Genomic DNA, 23,940 nt, shown 5'->3' with positions numbered 1-23,940 from the left:
TCTCCAAACTTAAACATCTAGAAGTTGGGATCATAGTAGATAAAAGCTGCTTTAACACTGTTTTAAATCCCTCATTATCTCATACAATTTATACATTTTCACTCTTGTTCAGTGGGATTCATTATGCTGCAAAAAAACAAAACAGGTTGCTCTATTATTCAGGGCTCAGTCAGTCACAGACAGTCATTAAAGTTTCATAGGAAGCAATTTGGTGGCTAAGTTATTTGCAAAGTGAGGTGAGTGCATATGGTGGTACTATACCTTTGTTTATTGCTTGCGTTTCACTGTTTTTCTGTCAAGGGGGATGCCGTTATGTTCTCTTGCGGGGTTCTTTTCTTGCTTGATGATGCCTGAGGAAAATCCGGAAGGAGGCAGGCAGCAGGTCACGGCATCTAAAAAAGTCATTTGATTTGCAGAAAGTTTGAACAAGTATTAAAATTCTAGCGCTACATAAGGATAGAGTCTTTGAAAGAGCTGAAGTCATGATATTCTTCCAAATGGTTGAGAGTTGATTATAAATAAATACTCTGTGAAACGTCTTTATTGATCCATGCCGAGCATATGCCAGTTAAAGCAAACACCCTGAAGAAGCCAGATGAAATGTGAAAGTGGGTCATGTCAGATTTAACAACGTAAAAAAAAAAAAAGATTTGATACACAGACCACAGGGAATTGAAAGTAACTTACCACAACAGATGTTTGCACAGCGACGTGCTGTGAGTTTTAAGGCTGGGATTAAAAGAGATACATTTTTCTTGAGAATAAAACTCTTGGTGGACAGACTAGAATTGTACACTATCCATACACATTATTTGAATAAACCAGTAATTTACCATATTGCAAGTATATTTTTGATTTAAAGGTAATAATTGCTTGATACAATGATCCACTTCTAGGTGGTTTTGGCGTATCCAAACTCAAATTACAATTAAAACACAATAGGATGAGACTATATGTGTGAGATCATATCAAATGTCTTGGTTAACCTGTGTGTGAATCACTGTCGACCACACACTCTGACTCTACTCATTGGCATCCTTCTCAGATGTCCCTTTATTCACTGTTCCTTCTAAAACAGGGGCCAGTTGAACAGTGTTCGTGACTGAAGCTCCTGACATCTGTGCCCCAACAATGAACCCACTTTCAAAGGCACTTAGATCTTTTCCTACTGGCCTTTTGATACAAAATCAGAAACAACTGCTCCTGCGCTGCATTTTTATTCCTGCTACAGAGCATAATTGGATGTTAATTGTCAAATTAGACCATACAGCGCATCTGTGTGGAAGCATCTGCATTTGTTTAGATTCAGTGACATGCCTCTGACAAAATAATACACTTTTTGCTGATGACGCATACTATGTTATCCATGCTCGGTTTGGAAGCATCAACTGACCAAATTGGATGTGTTACATTCAATGCTGTGCTTTGTGTTGTTTCTGTCTTTCTTCCATTCACCTTGGTGGTGGTAGTGGTGTATGTGTGTGTGTGTGTGTGTGTGTGTGTGTGTGTGTGTGTGTGTGTGTGTGTGTGTGTGTGTGTGTGTGTGTGTGTGTGAGAGAGAGAGAGAGAGAGAGAGAGAGAGAGAGAGAGAGAGAGAGAGAGAGAGAGAGAGAGAACATAGATTCCTGCCTTGTCCTTCAACTCCAGTTAGCTGATTGACCTGACAATGGAAATTAAATCAGTGACTTCTGCTAAAGTGCATAATGTTTCAGTTTTATTTTTGTTTTCACCTATTGCTTTGTCTCAAACTTTCTGCGATTTGAGGTCAAATGTTCTTTCGTGTCCATCAACTGTAATTAGGCTACTCATTAAGTACATGGGCACAGGGAGCCATTAGAAGTGATGACTTTGACCCTGACTCAAAGTCCAATTAACAGACCTTGAGAGCATCCTTAGTTTACGCATGATGCAATCTATTGTCAATACACAACAACGAGTAGCAGAAAAATTCCCTCTAAGCCAAAAATAAAATATATATTTATATATAAAAGTGCATATAGAGACAATACACATACTGTTGTTTTCCTCTGGATGCTGGACCTGCACTGCCAGTCAAAAGTTATGAATAGCATTTAGTTTGTTCTGGTTAAGTTCTAAACAATTGACTAATTAAAAATATGTGAAGTCAAACAATATACGAAAGCCATATGGTAAATTAACACATACTTGGAAATGGCGAACATCTGGATCCTGTAGATACCAGTAGAATAGGCTACGATATACAGGGTTTTTCCTGCTTGTTAATGTTTTTCATGGTGAAATAAATTACGGCATAGTTGACCTTTTCATTGTGGGCCTGACTGCCTGAAACACTAAGTATGCATCATGTCTGAATCTGAGAGATTGCCGATAGTTGCCACTAGTATTTACAACTTTGCAGAAAGGCAAAAGCATTTAAAAAAAGCAAAGGCTGTACCGCTGATACATTTCCAGGTCCATACAGTATGTAATATAAAATAATAATAAATGATCAAACTACAGGCAGGTGGCACCACAGCAGCAAATAATGCATGAATACAATTAATTACCCGTGATGGAAATAAATAGCTGTACATTCACTCCAGTAACGTAATTAAATTCATTTTGAGATATTGTACATCACTTTATGCCACAGGACTCCTGTTCCACTACATTTTGGAAAACAAGATTTAAATGTAAATGCATCACTAATAGGCTTATGGTTCAAGATTTCTTATACAGTGTGTATAACATAACGTAAAATATGTTGTACATTTAGCAATCTACTGCTGACGGTCAAGTAATCATGTTTGCCTGAAATCTAAATTAAGGTCATAAAAGTTACACACATTTCTCAGCTCCCAACACACTCCTACTTTCTCTCTCTCTCTCTCTCTCTCTCTCTCTCTCTCTCTCTCTCTCTCTCTCTCTCTCTCTCTCTCTCTCTCTCTCTCTCAAATAAACTGCTCAAATATAAGCTGTTCGGAACCGTGTGGCTGACATTGTTCCAAACAGACTTCCTATTCCTCTGCTTTAATTGATATGCAGGCTCGATCTGTTCAATGGGGTGAACTCTCGTGTGGGCTCACTCAGTGACCAGGAGAGGGCATCTCAAGTCCTGAAACGAGCGCCGGTGAGCTCACTATAAAATCCTACACCAACATCATTCCTGTTGCTATACAACTGATTTATTCTTGATGCCACGGTCAACGGGTCTAATCCACAGCAGACTGCGCCTTTTCCCTCCGCTGTCCATCTCTGGATCAGGATACATCAAACTTGTCTGGTTTGGAGCATAGTTTTATTTTCTTCTCAAATTTCAATTTTTTTTCGTTTTCCAGAGTCTTTTTCTGACACTTAACCTAGATTTAACAACTGTCGACTCGTTGTTTGGTGTGCATTTTAAAGCCTCTCTTAGCGCGCCTTAAACAGTGTCATTCTCATGGGGCTACAAGCTTGAGTGCGTCCATCCAAGGGCTTTTGTGAGGTGGCAGGCTGAAATATTCATCACCAGGCTGATGTTGTGGGGTAACGTAGGAAACTACAGACAGAGGTTGATGCACACCTTCTGGAGCTACTCACATCTCCGACAGGTGTGCGGCCGTGCGCAAAGCGGAGCAGGCTGCGGCGCAAAGTGCGTATTTTGCCCGTGAAGACCGGCCGGCGTTCTGAGGTGCAGGTCCAACAGTTTGGACAAAACACCGAGTGTGTGTGTCTAACATGTGTACCTGGGACGCATGCAACAGAGAGCACTAAACATGAGGAGGAGCCGACACCGTGCAAACATGGGTATGTAACCTACACTGTTTTTGCAAGGCACTTATGGTTCGCATGTCAAATCTTAAGTCGTTTTCCCAATTGCAATTCACTTAAAGCTAATGTCTGCGCTTAATGAATGAAGGCTGCAGGCTGGGGGGGTCTGTATAACCTTTTTCCCTAAATAACTATTTTATGGATAATGCCTGATGCATGTGGTTATCAATCACCCTTCCAATGTCTCGAGAACATGACTTTGACTGTGATTATGAATGTGTCCAGATTTGCCATGATCACAGTGATGCAAATAAAGCAGGCTGTGAATAAACCCCTAAAAAAGCCTCTCAACAGAATAATATGCTATAATTGTTCTCTGATTCCATTTAATTTCTATTGGGTTTTATTATGATAGTCATGTTAGTCCTGATTGGGATAGATGATGCTAAGTCTACCACTTTTCTGTGTGTCTGCAGGACTTCTCGTGCTTTTCCGATGGCTCGTTTTCACAGTGGTGGTGCCTGCTTGGCTGCTTGCAGCTCCAAGTGGCATCCGTGAGCGTCCCTGCCTTCAGAGCTGTAGATGTGATGGGAAAATAATATACTGTGAATCCAACGCCTTCATCGACGTGCCAAGAAATGTGTCTGTAGGAACACAGGGCCTCTCCCTGCGCTACAACAGCCTGGCCAACCTCAGAAGCCACCAGTTTGCAGGTCTGAGTCAACTGGTTTGGCTGTACCTCGACCACAATTACATCAGCGATGTGGACGGCCAGGCTTTCCATGGCATACGGAGGCTTAAAGAACTGATCCTCAGCTCCAATAAGATCACACAGCTTAAAAACTTCACTTTTCATGACGTTCCCAATTTACGTAACCTGGACCTGTCCTACAACAAACTGCAGGTCCTCCAGCCTAATCAGTTCCTGGGTCTACGCAAACTACAGAGTTTACACTTGAGGTCAAACTCCTTAAAGACTGTTCCGATGCGAGTTTTCCTTGACTGTCGCAACCTGGAGTTCCTGGATATTGGCTACAACAGGCTACGGAGCCTCACGCGAAATGCCTTCGCAGGACTCCTCAAGCTCATCGAGCTTCACCTGGAGCACAACCAGTTCTCCAAGATCAACTTTGCTCATTTCCCCCGGCTGACTAACCTGAGGGCGCTCTATTTGCAATGGAACCGTATCAAACTGCTGACCCAGGGCCTGCCGTGGATGTGGACTTCCTTGCAAAAGCTGGATCTCTCGGGAAACGAGCTCCAAGCGTTGGACCCCAGCACGTTTCAGTGCCTCCCTAATCTGCAGACTCTCACCCTGGACTCCAACAAGATCAGTAATGTGTCCCAGCAGACAGTGGATGCTTGGATCTCCCTCACCACCATCAGCCTGGCTGGTAATCTGTGGTACTGTAACCCCAACATATGTCCCCTGGCCGCCTGGCTCCAGGCCTTCAAGGGTAACAAGGAGTCCACTATGATCTGTGCCGGCCCTAAAGAGGCTCAAGGAGAGAAAGTGACCGATGTGGTGGAGACTTATAACATCTGTACAGCCACTCCGACCCCCAACCCCTCAACCACAGCACTCCTCACTACTGTATTCAGGCCTGAGCTGCTGCTGCCTCTTCACACAGTCTCTGGTGGAGAAGAAGCTGCTCTGGAACAGGACAGCCTCCCCTACTCCTACTGAGGCCTCCCCCACCATCCGTCTGCCAGACACGGAGTATGTGTCCTTCCACAAGATCATAGCAGGCAGCGTGGCTCTCCTCTTATCTGTGGCTATAATTCTACTAGTTATCTATGTCTCATGGAGGCGTTATCCCAGCAGTATCAAACAGCTGCAGCAGCGCTCGGCGGTTAAAAAGCGCCAGAAAAAGGTGAGGGAGACAAAGCGCTCCCTAAATTCACCACTGCAAGAGTACTATGTGGACTACAAGCCCTCACACTCAGAAACTATGGATGTGCTGGTTAATGGGACAGGACCTTACACATACACCATCTCAGGCTCCAGGGAATGCGAGGTATGACCGTTGCCCTCCAAAAATCCATTTCCACTGCGACGCATGAGAGGTAAATTTTCTAACAATCTGCCGAGAAAAATGCCCCTTTTTTCTCTCTCCTGTGCCCGTCTGTTGTGGGATAAGGAAGCAAAGGTCAGTGCATGGTGACTTGTCTTGCAGTATGCCGGGTATGTTCAGTTCCATATGATTACCCAGCTGTTGTTCTGAATCATGCCGTTTTATTGCTAAAATATGATTCCCATTAGCTGAAACTGCAGTGGCAGCAAACCCTTCCCCGGATAACTTGCATACACTAAGATGCATTATGCACAAAGTGGGTTCATCTGTCATCGCTGACACAAAACAGCTCATTGATGAATCTTACGTATCATCAGCTCGTCTGTTATTTATTCTCAAAACGGCTTGCTGTCCAGAATGAAATGATAGAAAAAGTATCAGATCAAGTCACTGTGCAGGTGGTCCTCTCCTATCCTGTGTGCTTGTTGCTACACCAGCTGTAGTAGCAAACACGCAAGTCATGTGAGTCTTGAAATGTGTTTTTTTTGCTGTGTTATATATGCAAATATTTACTATTATACCAGCTGATCCTATATCCGGTTATTCCTTTCCTGCCTCTAGCAATCATGTACTTAAGACTTGACTCATTAGTTTAAATTACAAAGTTCAAACAGTGACCGCAGCCAGGAGAACACTATGAATGCCTGCAGCCAAATAAAATATAAATTATGCATTTGGGCTCAATTTCTGACCGAGTTGTGTGCACTATTGCAGTAACCACTGAATTATGCTAATTTATGTATCTCCAAAAAATACTTAAAAAAAAAAAAAATCTTACAAATTCTCATCCAACAGTCGGACTCCTTGGCATGACGGACTGTGAACCACTGTATGGCACTGAGAAAATTGAGACAGTTAGCCATGACAGAAAGACTAATCAATTTGCTCGTGCTTGATTTGGCCCTATTTGTTTGCCTGTTTACTCTTTTTTTTCACCCCTTTAATGCTATGCATATGTCGTCTTTTGTCCAGCAACTTTTTGTCTTTATTTGTCAGCATGGTTAAGTGTGATTAACAGGACATGTTACGTTGGGAAAGATGTTGTGTCACCGGAATCTTAGCACTACTTTTTTGTCAGGCTAACCAGACATGCTGTGTGTGGAGTACAGGGGACATCTTTCTTCTCCATTGTATCTGCCAGAACAGCTCAGATACAACGTTTTATCTCACACTGCCATGCAGCTCATTTCCTACATTCCACGTGGACCCTATAAATCATTTCAGAACGTCTTTTAAATCAGTGTGTTGTACCCTGGCTCCACTCACATCCTTCTTCTGTCCTTTTGCTGAAGTCGCTGGAGAGGCCGGCAACAACAAGTATGTTTCATTGTTTGTTTTTTTCGGTGATGTCACCAAAAAAAACGACGAGGTACACAGGTAGCTAAATCAGCTCTTTGTCAGATTATCTGTGGCAGAACATTTCTCAAACGCGAGGGAAGGCTCGAGGTGAGATGGTCTGCTCATCAATCTTGCAGCTTTCATGTGAGAATGTGGCACGGGAGCATTAAATGGCAGACCTAATGGGGCTTCTGCTAGCTAGAATAACTAATAGCCCATCAGAGGTAAGGAGCCGAGACTTCCCTCAGCTTTGTTATTCCTTGCCCTCTACAGCTCAAGGGAACAGCCTGAGTAGTTAAAAATGTAATGGGATTTTTTTTTTCTGAGTGTTACATTTTTCCCTTTTTTTTTGCCAAACACTGCAATGCAAAGAAATGACCCATACAGCAGGAAACTACTAGGTTGTTATTGCTGGTTTAAGTTAACCAGCTACTTTATTTGATCTAATATAGTATTATGTTTATTGACTATATACTGTAACTTCAGAATTGAGAGCATGTTGCAGGACAACAGGCCCATGATGTGTAGAGATAGTGTCTGGGGCTATTTGCATCATAATATAGGCAATGCAGCACAATCTCTCCTGATATATGAGATGGCTTTTCAGTTTTATCGAATGGCACACAGCGGAGAGTGTCAAGAGAGAATGATGTTTCTGAAAAGAAAAAAACGCTGCTGCAGGGTTCAAACCTACGACCAGAAGTGTATTGTGAACAGCCCAACCCAGTGAGCCCCTTGCATATTTTTTTTTAGCTATCCCAGATAGCAAGCACTTAAGCTATTAGCTGCATTTTCAATTAGGAGAAAGGGCTTTTGTATTTGAAGCCTGTTATCTTCTGCACATGCCCAGACCCACAGACTTGGGAGTCAATTTGTTTCTATAGATTTCCTCCAGCACAGCTCAGCAGGTTGACACCGAGACTGCAAAGTGGACTCGGCGAGTGTGAATTCTGATGAACACTTTGAACTGGTCTTCTTGTGGCACATTAAAGGGAAGCCCTCTCTCCCGTGTATGCCATCCACTCCTGTGCTCACAAAGCAGCTGCAGTGCTCTGCCGTCCACCCACAGATCATCCTCCTGCAAAGTGAGCTCAGGAAATATTAAGGGTTAGAATCCCACCGTCTCAGCCCAAAGGCGATTCCTGTACTCCGGGCAGAATTTGCAAGCATTAATAAGGTGAGGAGATCCTGCTCACAGATAATTAAAGTGGGCTGTTAGAGGCCAGATGAAGTGAGGGATGAGAAAGGAAGGTGTGTCACTGCTGGTGCATCTAACTGACAGATACAAACGCTGTCTTTAAGACCTGACTAAAACTAATTACAGGTTTTCATCTAATCTACTTTTTCAAGCTGACGGGGTCAGAGTCACTGTAATTTTAACACTGATTAGCAAGTTTTTTTTTTTTAGTTTTAAAACAATTTTGGTGATCAAGAGCGTTAATCATTCCTTAAATTGTTTTGATTTGTCCCTGGATATGCACTCAGACTGGTGGCATCATGTGTGCCCCTCCTGGTTGTGTTGAAAAAAAAGGATGGCTCAGATGGATCTAATCAGTGTTTGCCAAAGACAAATCCTGCAGCTGTGGGCACATTTTCCTCCAAAAACATTTGTTTAATGTTTAGGCACTAGAATATGAGCCCTGTCTTTAAGATGACAGGATTAACAAACAAAGATGATGGGCGGTCAAAATATACTGCCTCATCACTGCACTTCTTTTGCATTAAGGCACAGAAGGCAGTTTTGACAGTTTTCAATAGTAGTTGTTCACTTGACATATAAAAGGTTATCCACATGAGTAAAACATGAGGGGCCAGCACACACCGATGTAACTTTTCAACGCATTTATGACAATACAACACACCATGCTGTATAGAAATGTCATCAAAAAGATGTGCCATTAATTCTCATGTTGCTTGTTCGTCTTCTTGTATGGTGGAATCCAAAATGGCTATAACTGCAAGGCTGGATGGCAATGATCTGTGGGAAGTAGAGACTACTTAGCTTTTTATCATAATGAATGGTTTTGTGAGAAATGAGCTTGGGTCAACTCGATTCAAACTCAACCACAGCAAATTGTAGGAAGAAACAGCCCTCTATCATTTTTCTAGTGTCATATTTCACTTATAATTTTACAAGTAGTGAATATTACTAAAAAGAAAATCCCTGTAACAGAGTATTGTGTATGATCAAGCACATCAAAGTGGTGCAAAGTGCTTTGTTACACTAGGAACCTGCTGGTGAACACCACTTATATAATTATGGATATTTGAATGTTTCAAAATCCCAAAGCCAAATGAATTGCTGCAACAGGCTCAATTTTCCTATTCATATTTTAGCTGTGTAAATGAATAGACAGAGATTAGGTGAAAATACATTTATCTAGAATACAAAAAAAGGTGAACTATTATCCAATCCAACTATTTCTTGAATTGACAATTCAGAATTGACTTACCCCAACAGAGACACTATAACAGTAGCTTCTTCTACAAACTTGTATCCAAAACACACATAGCATAATTTATATACAGTATTCCCCCCTCGGTTTCTAGTCAAGGCAGTGATTTCTTGCCGAGTTTAAATGTTGCAGTAGATTCATTCGCACACATGCACATAAGCAAACCTCAGATCTATCTTTTTGTGTTAAGCACCTCTCAGGCTGCCATGTGCGTGGGATGAGATATCCCCCAAATAAACATACTCTTGACTTGGATATATACAACTCTGGCTTTTGACAGATGTTTCCTGTTGAGGTGTGATGTCTGCTCTAGTGAGGAGGTGGAATACATTTAACTAACTTAGCAGCAAGGGAGAGGCAACACAACACAATATCTGGTTCTATAATAGCCGGTAATCTAGCATGGCTTGTTAAAATGATTGTGGCAATTGTGCGTTCCGTTTCATAGCAATTAATCTTAGCATCTCTTCTTTCATCCAATTGATGTCTTCATGATTTTATTATTCTCATAATGATGCCCTAATACTGCACACCCCAGCGTACTTATAGCTTAATCTGGCGCGGGCGGAAAATCTGATGTTCTTCCTCCACGCTCCGACACAGACAATATTGGATTTCACTCTAGGGTTAGATGTACTTATTTACAGAACATATAGGATGAACTGTCTGAGTCTTTGATCACGCCAGACTCTCGCAGAAGCCTAAAGCCAGACGAGTGATAGTCGAAAAGGTAGATCACAGAGAGAGAACAGTTTGCGGCTGAGGGGAAAATAAATGAAAGTCATCAGTTAGTTCACCTCTGAACCTCATTTTAAAATTGAGGTCAGCATTGATTGACAACATCATTAACTCCAATATGCACTTTATATTTCACAATAACCTAGTCCTTCACTTTAAGTCCACGATCAAATTAAAATGTCTGTTACAAACAAATTTGGTGAGTCGCTACGTTAGGGCTATATACATATACTATACATACATACATCTGTGATGAGACAAAGAAATGGAAGATGGCTAGAAGAAGTACCCAAACTAATTTGGTTAAAAATGAAAAAAGACCACAGAGATAAATCAAACAAATTCATCATTTCCCATCACGCAATCTCCAGTGGTCCCGTCCTCCTGCAGCCACACATAAACCATGATGAATATTTAATGTGATGTTAAACTTCTCTCCTCTTTTGTGTTCAAGGCCATTTTGTTCAGGCTATGGTGAATCAGCTATAAAACTATTTTGTCTTAATTTAAAAAAATTCTGATAATTGGAAACCCTTGCTGACAGAGAAAATTCCACACATTCCAGTCAGTGAAAATCAGGCTGAAAACAAGGGTTGGTTGAGCAACAACAACCAAACACGACAAGAGTCTACAGCTATGCCAGCAGCCCTGTCAAAGTGATGATTGGCTAACATGCTGCTGTGGTCGTGTTTGTATTCATTATTTTAGTTTAGTGTGTTATTATTCTAACATGGGCTAATTGTAACTGAACAAAGACACATATATAAATAAATGTGGTAAGTTTTTGTTAGGTCGAAGCAGCTGTGGAAAAGGAAGCTCTTTCTAGCTCTTTGACTGTATATAAAAGAGATTCCTGCACACATACATGCGTCATATCAGTAACAGTGACGGTCGGCAATTGTAATTGTGGTCCACATCCACATTTTTTAAATGTACAGTTAGTTAAATGTACAGTACACGCTGCATAATTGTCGTCGGAATGTTTAAAAATGTGTAAAGATAGGTGACATATCTTAAATAGTTTTGTGTGGCATCTTTGGTGGTGACTTTTCACAGCCATTTTACAAGGACAATGTTGTTGCTGCTTCCTGGGCTATAAGCACTGCCCAAGACTATTGTGATTGGTTTAAAGAAATGCAAACAAACCAGACCAGTTTCCTCCCCCTCTATCTCAGTAATAATTGTAGGCTATGATGATGCCAGACTGTACTTCTAGCTGTAGTTTGGTTTGGCTGTGCGAGACTTTATGTTTTATAGACCCAGCCACCATTACCTCCTCCCTCATCAGAGTTGGATGGTCCATAACAATGTCACACTACTTCCTCCTTCACTCGGACAACAGTCGTAATTCCTACAGCAGCTAGAGGGCTGTGTCACTTGCTAGTTGAAACATATCTCTTTGTTGGGTATTTGTTCAAACAACTGATGCTGTTTGAGGACAGTCTTTTAAAAAATGATTTCTAAAGTCTCTATGATCGGTCTTATCTGAATTTTTAAAAAAGTGCCTTAAAGGAAGTAGGCCTATACTTTATAAAGCCGTTTTGATGATCTGCTTTTGGAGGATGTACTATTAGTTTATCACAAGACGTTATGTCTCATTCAGGGCAACATTTCCAGGTGGCTATAACTTCAGGGGAGAACATCTAGTTTTGGTATCAGAGACATTCTGAAAGTTGTCTCACAATTTTACACCGATATTCAACAATCGGCAGGTTGGGAGGATCTAAAATGTATTGGAGTATCACCTTGAATAACACTCACAATAGGCTATGTTTATCATGGTGAATTTACAATCATTCCAATGATCGTGATTATCCTCAAAAAGGCTGTCTAGCTCACTAATGTACAGTCCTATATTCATTTCCTGATTTACTTTGTATTGACTCAAAGGGGAGCTGAAACTTTCCAGTTATTTCAAAATCCTAAACTTGTCACCATGGCTGAAGGCTCAGTTTGCCCATTCTATCCCCCACAAAACAAGTCATTTTAAGAGTTTGAAGAATATTCCGAGGATTATTGGGATAATATTGTGAATTGCTGTAACTTTGGCCAAAACCATTTTGAAGTGAAATGTATTGTCCCCTGCCTGTCGAGTTGTGGATTGAGCGAGTACTGTGACTTTCTGGACATTCACTATAGTGCTGTCAGTGTTTGCCGCACTCTGTCTGCCAGCACACAAAGCCCAATGCAACAGGCTCACCCTCACTCTCGGGCAGTTGTCGAAAGGCGTTTGGGAAAAGTAGGAAATCACTAACTGAAGCCGAAGCAGATGTGACGAGTATAGGGAAGTTTGGTACCCCAAAAATAATGTATTCCACCTCAACGCTAAATCACTCCTGGCATGCACTGAGCCTCACAGATTGATGATACATAACAGTGTAAGTGTATCCAAGGGTGGCTTTTTCCATTAAGTCTTCAGTCTGAGTTAGAGCCGAAGGAACAAAAGAATGAATTTCAACTCTCCGGGAGTCCAGATGGTTTTTCCCTGTTTCCCTTGAAAAACGTATTTGCAGAAATCCGTAAATTTCTAATAACTTATAACCCAAAAATTCCAAATCCCATATCGGTTGTCCTATTATTTTGTCATATCTATCAATCAGTAACCACATGCCCCGGATTTCTTCAGTATAAGCCTCTTTTCACTCAATCAATGGACACTTCTGCTATAATTGGATTTGACAGCTTATCTAGCACCCGCATACAGAGAGAATACTATAACAGAAATATTAGACATAATATTTATATGCTGTTCTATGGTCATTGCAGCCACATCACATTTCAACTCAGCTGGAATCAGTTACTGCCTATTTAGCCGTTCATTTTATTATTATCCATTTAATTAGAGTTGTTAAGTTAATTTGAGTGAGATGCTGTAGTTCTTCCTACTGTGTCACTTTCATTCACTGCTAAAGCACTTGGATGTGATACTTAAAAGACCATGAAGTGTTGACTTGGCACGTTACCATATGTGTCTTAGTAAGTTTGTTGACTGCAATTTGTATCTCCACCCTCCTCTCCATGAAGACAGGACAGTTTCCTTTTATCTTTTTCCACTGGGAATGGAAGGATTTTGATGTAATGTTGAAGCTCTACCAGCTCACGAAGGGTATTGTGATTTCCCCAGAAACTGAAAACTCTTTCATCGTGCACCTACATAGTCTTTAGTCTGTGTGATGGGACAAAACGGTGAGTCAGCCAGTCAGCACACCAACTCAGAATGATACAATATCTCTGCCAACTTCTCCACCTTTTCACCTTTTTGAGTTATTGTGAAATGGCTGTTGGGCAGTCGCTTGTGTGGTGGAAGATTTGACATCCTGTTACTGACTGTTTGACACACACACGCGCACACACACACACACACACACATGCACGCGCATGCATGCACACACATACACACACACACGCATGCGTGCGCACACACACACACACACACACACACACACACACACATACACACATAGCCTGGCACCGCCTGCCTACGTACTTCCGCTCAATATTTTAGATTTTGGTTGGTCCAATCAGCGAACAGACGGAGTGGCTGAGAACGATGACGTTGTGTTTCAGTTGTAGTCATTATGACACATAATCTGAGGAACATGAATGTGTGTGTGTGTGTGTGTGTGTGTGTGTGTGTGTGTGTGTGTGTGCCAAACTGCATGAAGAGAATAGAATAGAATAGAATATTGAATATTTTCTGGCTGATAATTTGTTGTGACATGTATTGTGCACAGGTGAAGGGAGCAAATGTTTCCCTTTCAAATCAAACAAATGGTTCAGCCATGTATTCCAGAAGATAGGCACTTGCCCTGCCAATCTAAAAGGCAAGTAATAAACTCTGATTACCGAGGAGGTGAGTCGACATCAGGCAAATACAGCATCTGGAAATGTCAAGAGCAAATATGAAATATGAAGAACAGATCATCTTGTTAGGAGTGTATGTGCTCTGACTGAGCTCAATTTAAACCGACCTCTGCTGATTTCTCCCTCTTCCAATTCTCTAGGTTCCCAAGTTCAGCTGTTTTTTGTTTGTTTGTTTTTTTCGCCAACATCTAGGGGAGAACGGGGTTGGTAGGCACACTTTTACTCGTGTGAGAATTGCTCATCACCAAAACACCTTTCGATATTCGTTCCTACATCAAATTGAAGCTTAAAGTGTTAGCTTGAAATGTGTATCCCTCTTATTTTCCAACTTTTTGTAATGAAGAAGTAATTCACCATCAAAGACACTCTGACACATTTACCCCTTTCACACCAACAGGAACCAAAAGCCAGCTCTGGGCTGGTGCTGGGGCCAGTTCAAAACTGGTTACAGCATTATACCAGTTATGAACCGGTTGGTTTCACACCTACCAGAGCCATCCATGTAGCCGCAAGAGAGCAACGTCATGACATGTCTCGTAGTAGCGGTGTTTTTTAATATGGTGGGCATGAGGTTTGAGTTGGTCTGGTTGGTCAGGATAATCCCTCCCCAGCCACTGGCACAGGCAGTTCTCATTTCTAGCCCAGCTCAATCCTGGGGCTGTGATTGAACCGGTTTTTACAGCCTGGAGCTCTGGCAGTGTGAAACCAAAAAACTGGCTCTAGCTCCGAACTAGCTCCGATTTTGCGGGGGTGTGAAATCTTAAAAAGAAGGCAGAACTAAATTTGAAAGTTTAATTGCATTGTCAAGTTGACAAATAGGCCTACATAACTTATTGTATCTTAACACAAAATGAGCAAGGAAGACGAACAGGGAACCCATATTAAGACCAGTCATGTAACAATATAAAGAACAAAACAAATAGCCTACTCAACTAGGCTACACACATTCACTATCTGAGTTACAGTGATGGCAAATATAGGGTCTGCTCACTCCAACTAAGCAGAGCTTGTGTGCCCACTGGTTGCACATCCAACACTTCTCCCATACCTCCCCTGAACGGCTATTGGAGAACGTTTCCATAAAAAACAAACAAAAACTATCCTCTTCATCTGATGAAGACTCCTCCTCCTGTCTCTTTCTATTCTGTTTCTTCTTCCCCAGCTGGGGTGGAAAGCACTGGGGGTGCAGTAGCCTTGGCAGCTTCTCTAGATTGGGATCTTTTTTCTTCTGCATGCTAGCTGCCTTTTCCAGCTTTAGTCTCTCCTTCTCTGGAGTGTCAGTGAGGATGCTGCTTGACATTTTCTTTCATTTTTGGGTTCCTTTCCTGGCTGCAGCCTTTGGATAACATGTGACAACCAACCCAAAGAAAATGTGACGACCAACCCCAACTGGAATTTCTTGCTAGCATCAAGGCTTACAACCATCTAACAATTAGTTACCTAGCTAAATATATTCAATTTGACATGAAAAACACAAAATGTCCTCTCGACTCAAGTTCAGCAGTCTTACTCCAAAGAGGACTATGTAGGTGATCTCTGATCCCAATTCTGGACATTTCCATACCAACATTTCAGAGACTGTGCCGTCTGGTGCCGAGATATAACGAATGTGACAACCAACCCGTGTGACATATAACCCCGTTCTCCCCTACTTTTAGCCATTTTCTCCTCAGTGAGTCAGGCAGTGAAAGAAATAAACAAATAACAATAAACAAATCAGAAATGTGAAAATAGGAATCTGGTACCAGCAGAATTTCAAACTTGATAAGTTTCTTGATTGCACTGTACCTTTGCTCTTGTTTAATTCAGGAAAAATAACTCTGTGGCACTGTATGTGCAGGGCATATTGCAGGAAATCATTAAGATGAACTTACAATAGAGCAGAATAATTTGCCATTTTTCTTGGAAATGAGCTCATTTCTCTCCTGCCATTATACTGCCGTTAAATTAGCTTGAGAACGACATATTGAGATGAAAATGTATTTTGGTTTTAGTTGGTAGATGGGCCAGATTATATTGTGAATATTGAGAGAGCCAGTTTATAAGGAACTCCGAAGTGAAATTAACATTTATGTATGCCATTCATACATAAATGAATTCCTTCCCATCCCAGTGATACAAAGGATGTACTGTAACTATATCCGATTGTGTCAAAAGGAGCCACACTTGGAACGTAAATGCTGAAAGATGTTATCACCTACATACCTTTAGAAAATGTTTCGTTTTCTCAAGTGATCCTCGCGAGCTGCTGCAGACATCAGGTAGTGGCTTTGGGGTGCAGTCCTAATCTGTTTGGTTTGGTTCAGTCCAACTCTTGTGTGTTTTTCCTGGTTGGTGGTTTGTTTGGGATGGTGTGAAAGCCGTCAATTGAAATCCTGGTGCAGACTGACCAATTGGGCCGAGAACACTTGAAAAGGAGAGTTTGAGCCCTCTTCTAATTGGATTGCGTTATGTTTGAGGTCTGAAAGCACATGAACAGACCACGGGATTAGCAGGGAATCAACTGCTTCCATCTGTTCGGAAAGCAATCTTGAGCATAGCAAGCTATATATATATATATATATATATATATATATATATATATATATATATATATATATATGACGTCATTGAAAATGAGGGTCACCCCTCAATTAGTCTCTCGGGGATAAATAAAAGTTAAATGAAATGAAAATTAAATATATATATATATATATATATATATATACACACACAGTATATATAGTTATGCAAATCATTTGATAGCTATGGCAACACATGCTCTTTTCATTCTGTTTGCCAATAATGACACCGCAGGCCATTTGCAGTCTAATAACACTTTTACATATACATATAATGTAAACATAATGTACATATTTGAAGCCTAATGTGCTGCATTGCCTCAGTCTCACCAAAACTGTCCATTCAAAGAGTATACTGTATGTCAGTCTGTATAACTGAATGTTAACAACTTGTGTTTTGTTTGTGAAAAGCCAGGGTGATCATAAACCAGACCCGTACTACAATTTAACAATGTATATTTTTCCCTGGGTCTGGACCAAATAAACCTAACTATGTGTGTGAAAGGGCCCTGTGTGCCAATGTACACACACTGCAAGTTTTATTGTTTAAGCCAAAACAGTTGCTATTACTGTATCTCAACACATACTGTATTAACACATTCTCCATAAACTACAAAGGAAATGCTACACATAAGTGTTTTCTCATCTGATGTTGCTTTATGCATATGACCAGTTTTCCAAAATCCCAGTAACTGCTAAAATATCACAATGGTCACGCATGAAAATATTGGACTGGACTCCGTGCCCTGGTGGGGTCACCATTCATTGTACTCTATAATGGAGGAGCTGGAAGCTGCTGCAAATGACAGGTGGCTGCCCCTCAACAAACCCTTGAATGTGTTAATGCTAACATATTCAGTCCTCATCCAGTAACAGTTGCTGGGAGGCATGACTCAGATCCAGCTTTGTAGATGTTAAATCATGGTTCAGGTTAAAATAATAAATAATAATGACTATCAAGGTTGGGAAACCTTCACTGGCATGGTTAAAATAAAAGTAAACACAGGTAGAACTTGTTTTTGCTTGGTAGACAGTCACACACGTATGCTGTGTATCATTTTCTGTGTTTAATTTTTGATCTAATTTTGATGTACCAAATAGATGGAAAACACAAGAGAACAAAGAACAAGAGCCAAAGAGGAGCCTTGGTGTTCTGCAGAGCATTCCCAGCACAGATAAATCAGTGGCTGAGATTATCCCTGGAGCCAGGAGGAGAGGCATTTCATCAATTGGAGATCAGGACTTTGTATTGATCTCTCAGCTCCATGCTTGACATTACTGAAATCTCCCTGTTTTTCGGTGGCTCTTGGATCTCAGTCAATCCCCATTTCCATAAAGCAATGCAAGGTGTGAGCTATGTAGCAGTGGCAGAACGGAGAGGTTGTGTGCTTCTGTTGCCCCCCCCCCCCCCCCCACCAACCATCTGTCAAATGGTGTTTTTGGTTTTGGTAATAGTTTTAACTGGATTGCATAGACACTGTCCTCCAGTGCAGTCTTTTTTTCTTAATTTTTTTGTCCTCCTTTTGAACCTAACCAGATTTAGTTATATTCTGTCAAAGCATAACACAATTGACTACTTTTATAAGCAAATGCAGTCCTCTGTAGTAAAGCCTTTTTCGGACTGTTATGTCTTTCTGGAGATATTAAAGAATCAATGATGGCAGCTATTTTTCCCCCGTGGAGCATTTTATTGCCCACAATGCATTTTTAGTGGTATTGCTTTTCCGACCACATTTAGTCTGTAACAGTGATACGGCAGTACATTTCTCTTTTTGCTCTAACTTTTTTCGGGAGCAACAGAACTTGAAATAGTGGAGAAAGGGGCTTCGTGCATACAGATGTCTCAAGCGAGCAGAAAACAAGGCTGCTGATATGAATTGTTTTGAGCAGCAGCATTTAGTTCAAACTGCATCGTATCAAGCCACGAGTCAGAGAGAGATGCACATTCACACGTACTGTTGGAGTCCTGCATGTTTTGACTTTTCCTACAGCTTACGCACTAACACACACACCCCCACACACACACACACACGCACCCACCCACAGCAACATTCATCACCACAGAGTTTTGTGAAGCGAACATACGTGGCAGTTGCGTCCGGCAGCAAATTGCAGAAAGCAAGCTTTATTTCAATGTGGAAATTATGGATAAATCCGTCATCATGAGATGTTTGTGAGCGTTTACAGTAAGAGTCAGGCAGCTGGCGGTGGCTTTTTCCAATTCAGTGACAATTACCGCAACAGATACTGCCTGGAAACCCATGACAAGGGCCCTAAAACAGCCCCTTAAGCTTGTGTGTCTGCGAAAAGTGCTGGCTGACACCCCATCATGTTCCTGTTAATGTACTTGAAAGATGCTGAATGGAGATTTTTCAGTCTCATGGATTCCTCTCTCGGTTAACTGTGTATTTATATCACCACTGGGCACCCACACTCACAGAAAGGTTTCTCCCCGACAGTTATGGAAGCTCCAGCAGGATTACAATAAGTGCAGAAAGAGCCAGTTCATAGTTGTAGTTATATTTGTTTTGGAATTTGTCTGTGAACGTTGTGAGTAAGGAAAAGTGGAGAATGAATTTAATTTTCTTTTCTATTGTCAGTTCTATGATGAATACCTTTATTAAATTAAATGTTTACAGTTTGCTCAAATCCTGAATTTTTTTGGAGCATTGATTAAGACAGGATGGAGTGGTTGTTTATTGTCCACGTTTATAAGCTCTTTTGTGACACAAACCTGAAAGAAACACCAGGATGGTTCATTTAGTTAGTATTAGTATTGTTTAGCATTTATCTTTGGTTTCTGATCTGCATGTCGTTAATGGTGTATTGTAAGCCCTTGTGGGCTGGGCATACTGTTTATGCATGATACAATAATACAATTACATCAATCAATCAATCATTTAGTTTTGCATATTGCACGGTACTTAATTGTGTCCAGAATTATTAGTAAGTACAAGCACAAGAAAAACTTTGACTAATAGTGGCATGACTGGAAATTTGCCAGAAGAAAAAATCCTAAAGTTGAACTTACTGACATCTCAAAATTAGCCCCATTAATCATTGCTCATGTGAGAGCCAGTGACCATTAGCCCTATTTACATGAATCAATGCCGTGGGTTATCAGTGTTATTACTGAGAAACCTCAGCCGGCCCTCTCAACATGGGCAGAGCAGCAGCAGCAGGACATTTGGCCGCGCTCAGACCATTGAACTGCTCACCCTCTTATGCAAAGTGAGCCCAGGTGCTCTGTGAAGGAATCTCAGGTGGCAGCTTGTGTCAGTACTGACGAGTGCCCTCATAGCTGAGGGCACGAACACAGATCAACACAGAGTGAAATCTGGAGCTTTGCTTTGCAGATCAACTCTGTATTTAACACACTCAATATTTGACTCATGATTTCTAACTTGACCAAGTCACCGAAGTTGTTTTACCATAACCATACCTTTCACCTCTTCCACCTCGCCTTCCATTATTACTAGAGATACGAAAATTCTAAATTGTAAGACTTTTGGCATTGATGGTATCCGATTCAGTTTTTATCTACATTGATACACGTGGATGAGCAATAGATAGGGATCTTCAAGTTGGACAGGAGAAACATATTATTTTGCTGAGACTGTATTTTATATATACTCTATACACTAGCCGTACAGCTGTGATAAGCCATTTTACTACTAAGAGGCAGAACATGTTAAGGTAAACGATTACTGGACCCAAGAGCAGAAAGAGACAGGAGTTGGATTTATGAAAAAACAGGTTTATTGACAGACCAGGAATGAGGCAGTGAAATGGCTGGTTGAGAATGAGGAAGCTGGGGTGAGAGTGAGACAGGCAGGTAGGCTGGAGGGAGTGATCCAGGGTACTGCAGGCAAAGGAAAACCAAAGTTAGCACGAGAAAGAAAAACAACAAGAGTGCGCCGCGAGATAACATATACTGAAGCCAGGCACGCATAAATACTACTGGTAGAGCAAAGTACGATCTGGCACTGACTGGAGTATAAAAAGGGGAGATGATTGCAGATGATCACCAGGTGAGCAAAATGCAGATGAGGGCCAGGTGTGAGTTGAGACAGACAGGGGGAGTGGCAGACACAGGCAGAAGAAAACATACAGCAGCAGCCAGCTGTGAACAGAACACTTACAAACCCACTGGCTCAAAACTTGGCATTATCTGAAATTACTCTCTTATAACTTTTGGATATAATTTGGGAATTACTCTGACCCTGTTTTGTGATTCTGCCAGGTATTGATAATGTACTTCACTTGAGTCCTGTAATGAATAGTACATTCAATGACGTCAGCGTGATTTAATCATCCCCCATAAACCTTGCTCTTTTTCATTTGGGCCATTTATCTTTTGTAGGCTAAAGTAGAAGTAGGGATGTAGTACTACTTTTCTGTCTGTTCACTCATTTTTTATTAATAGGTCATACTAAAAGCTGTAATAAAACTCAGCACTCTGTGGTGAGCCGTATTTTGAGATTTCAGACACTTATGAATCATCATCATTTTTGCGTCCTCTCTGACAGTATGAAAATGTTTTTATTTTCGCATCTGCAACACATTTTGCATTGTGTTAGTAGTATGCCATTGACACAACTGTCTTTTGTTTGTTTTTGGTCATTGTGAGAATTTTGAGGCCACAACTATGATGAATACATTTTCCTCTCAATTCAAACACTCAAATGAAATGGCGGACAGTAAATTAGAGCATGGTTTTATTCGAGACACAGGAAATGCTTCAATGTTCCATATAAGCTTAAACTGGTTGTTATGTTTCTGTGTTAGCATGCGGCCGCCCACTCACTTATCTACAAAAGCAGATACAGAGCAGCATGAACATCCTGTTAGAGTCCTCCTTCTACCCACATGCTGAAATCAATTGAATGCAATACAGAGGTAATATATGTATTTATAGGAAAAATGTTTGATGGAAACTCACATATGTTTGTTGGTTGTTATTTAAATGTTGACATTATTTTAGCACAGTATAGCAGCATCAGGAACTCATATCCTACTGTAATAGTACTATATTCATCAACTTACAGTTAGGTATCTGTATACCAATCACTGCATATACAGTTCTTTTGTGTTTTATTCAGTGTCAGATCAGTCAGGAAAAGAGCATTGCCATAAAACAAAACAAGGCAGCTACATCCACACAGTGCTGACAATTACATTTGTTCTCTCTTTTCTCTCGCACCTTTATCGTGCAGCTGTTGAACAGCGGTCAAATTACAAGTGGTGTACCTCATTATGTAAATAGCCGTCACGATGAACATTCACAAATTGTGCTTCTTGTTTTTTCAAAACGGTACTTCTAACAACACACCCACATTGGAACCGAGCCAGGTGCTTTGATCACTCCAAATCACCCATACTAGCTGTGACTGTGGGTGTGTGTGTGTGGGTGCGACGTGCGTGTGTGCATGTATGTGTTTGTTATCCTGCCTTCCACCCAATGCTCACTGGGATTGTCTCCAGCCATTGGACATGGATGAGATTAACAATAAAGCCTATAAAAACAGATGTTAACTGACATTATGGAAAGGTAGCACTGTCCAAGACAAATGCAATTTGTATGTTGAGATATAAAGCATAGAAAAGTGGGAGCAGTACAATTTTTCCATGGGGCTGCTAGTCATTTTTGGGAAAAATGAATGTAATGTGGCCTCTGCATACAACCTTAAATGTTGCATCGTGAAGTCCAGGTAAAAATATACAGATGGGTAGCATTTTGTTTGCGAGCATCATTGGGACATGAAGGACGCAGTGAAATGGAAGCCACATGGCTGCCCTGTCTAACTAGGCTAAGATGAAAGCAGCCCTTGCCCAATGTGTCCATTACGTCCTGTGGTTCCCACACGGCTCAATCATGAAAGGGAAGTTACACACACAGAGGGCAGAATTTATTTTTAATTTATTTTAAATTTTTTCAGAAGCAAAATAAAAATAAAAACACTGTAGCCAACATGTTTCTTAGCTGAGATGCCATCAAACACTGTTTGGGTGATGTAAGCTTGTTGTGACCAAGTGAGAGCTCCTGTCCTTGTCAAAATATTGACTCCTAGGGGGGGCTCTCGTGGTGTAGTGGTTAGAGTGTTCCCCCGAGGCTCAGTCCTCCTCGCAGACCTGTGGTCGTTCTCTGCATGTCATTCCCCTCTGTTCCCCATTTCATCTCTGTCTATCTGCACTGTCAATAAAACCTTAAAAATGTATACTAATATATACAGTAAACTGTAAACTGTATATATCCACCCCTAGTGGTTGGCATGAGCAGAGAGGGGGGGGGGGGGCAGATCTAAGGATACTGTCTTTGTATGTCCTCCTGCTGACAGGAAACTAAGAAAAGAGGCAACTACTTTGATTGTATTGAAAGAGACCAATGGCTGTCCACACTTACTTCCTCCCAGTGATAATGAATTGGCTATTTATGCATATTTGTCAATGTGACCTTACACCGAGCTCATCTTTTACATAATATGGTGGTTATTGTATTACAATATATGCATAATATAATAATGTGAATGATTAAACAAGACAGAGAGCCATGCGGGCAGCTCTGTAACACTGTAGCCTACTTGCATGGGCCCAGCAGTGCTTTGAGTTAAATGCTAATGTCAGCATGCAAATACAATACAATGATCACAATAAAATGCTAACATTTTAATGCTGAACAGGTAATATCTGCCCTGCATGGTCATCACAAAATTGCTGTAAACATATCACCATAGACCCATGCAAATCTTTAAATAACTCTGCAATAACTTGCAGAGTTCCAACTGTCTAATACTTACTTACATATTTACTGAAAGAGATCTTTGAACATGTAATATTCTGCATACAGTGGTATTCAGTATTTGACGCTAGCCTGACTATAAGAAATGTGCTAAAGACCATCTCTACATGCCTTGGCTATGGCTTGGAGTTATTACTTTAACATTGGCTTTCACTTTAATACAGACTGAGGCACATTCCCAAGGCCCCCCTGCAATTATGCCAACTGACATTCAATACAATGCTGCTCACCTCTTTCTTCAGGTGGGAGTAGGGCTGGTTCATTGGTGGGATGGAGAGACAGGGCTGCTGAGCCTGAAGCTGCATCTGTTGGGGCGTGGCACCAGTAAAGGGCAGAGACAACTGATTTGGCATTGATTAGCTGTTGTCAAAAACGGCAGCAAAATGTAAACACTCCCA

General features: G+C 41.1%; 1 protein-coding gene across 1 annotated transcript in view; it reads left to right on the top strand.

The window, feature by feature from the left end:
* The first annotated feature begins 3,615 nt into the window (after positions 1–3,615).
* Positions 3,616–23,940, top strand: part of LOC307268851 (leucine-rich repeat transmembrane neuronal protein 4) — a 42,219-nt gene continuing 21,894 nt past the window's right edge. The window contains 3 exon segments of the mRNA XM_080051625.1: positions 3,616–3,747; positions 4,188–5,370; positions 5,372–5,778. Of these exon segments, the coding sequence (XP_079907751.1) occupies positions 3,696–3,747; positions 4,188–5,370; positions 5,372–5,735 (1,599 nt within the window). The 5' untranslated portion in view covers positions 3,616–3,695 and the 3' untranslated portion in view covers positions 5,736–5,778.

The sequence above is a fragment of the Ammodytes marinus genome (genome assembly GCF_949987685.1).
Source record: "Ammodytes marinus genome assembly, chromosome: 2".
NCBI classification, from domain to species: Eukaryota; Metazoa; Chordata; class Actinopteri; order Uranoscopiformes; family Ammodytidae; genus Ammodytes; species Ammodytes marinus.
Note: the sequence above shows the minus strand (reverse complement) of the source record. Positions and strands in the feature narration are given on the sequence as shown.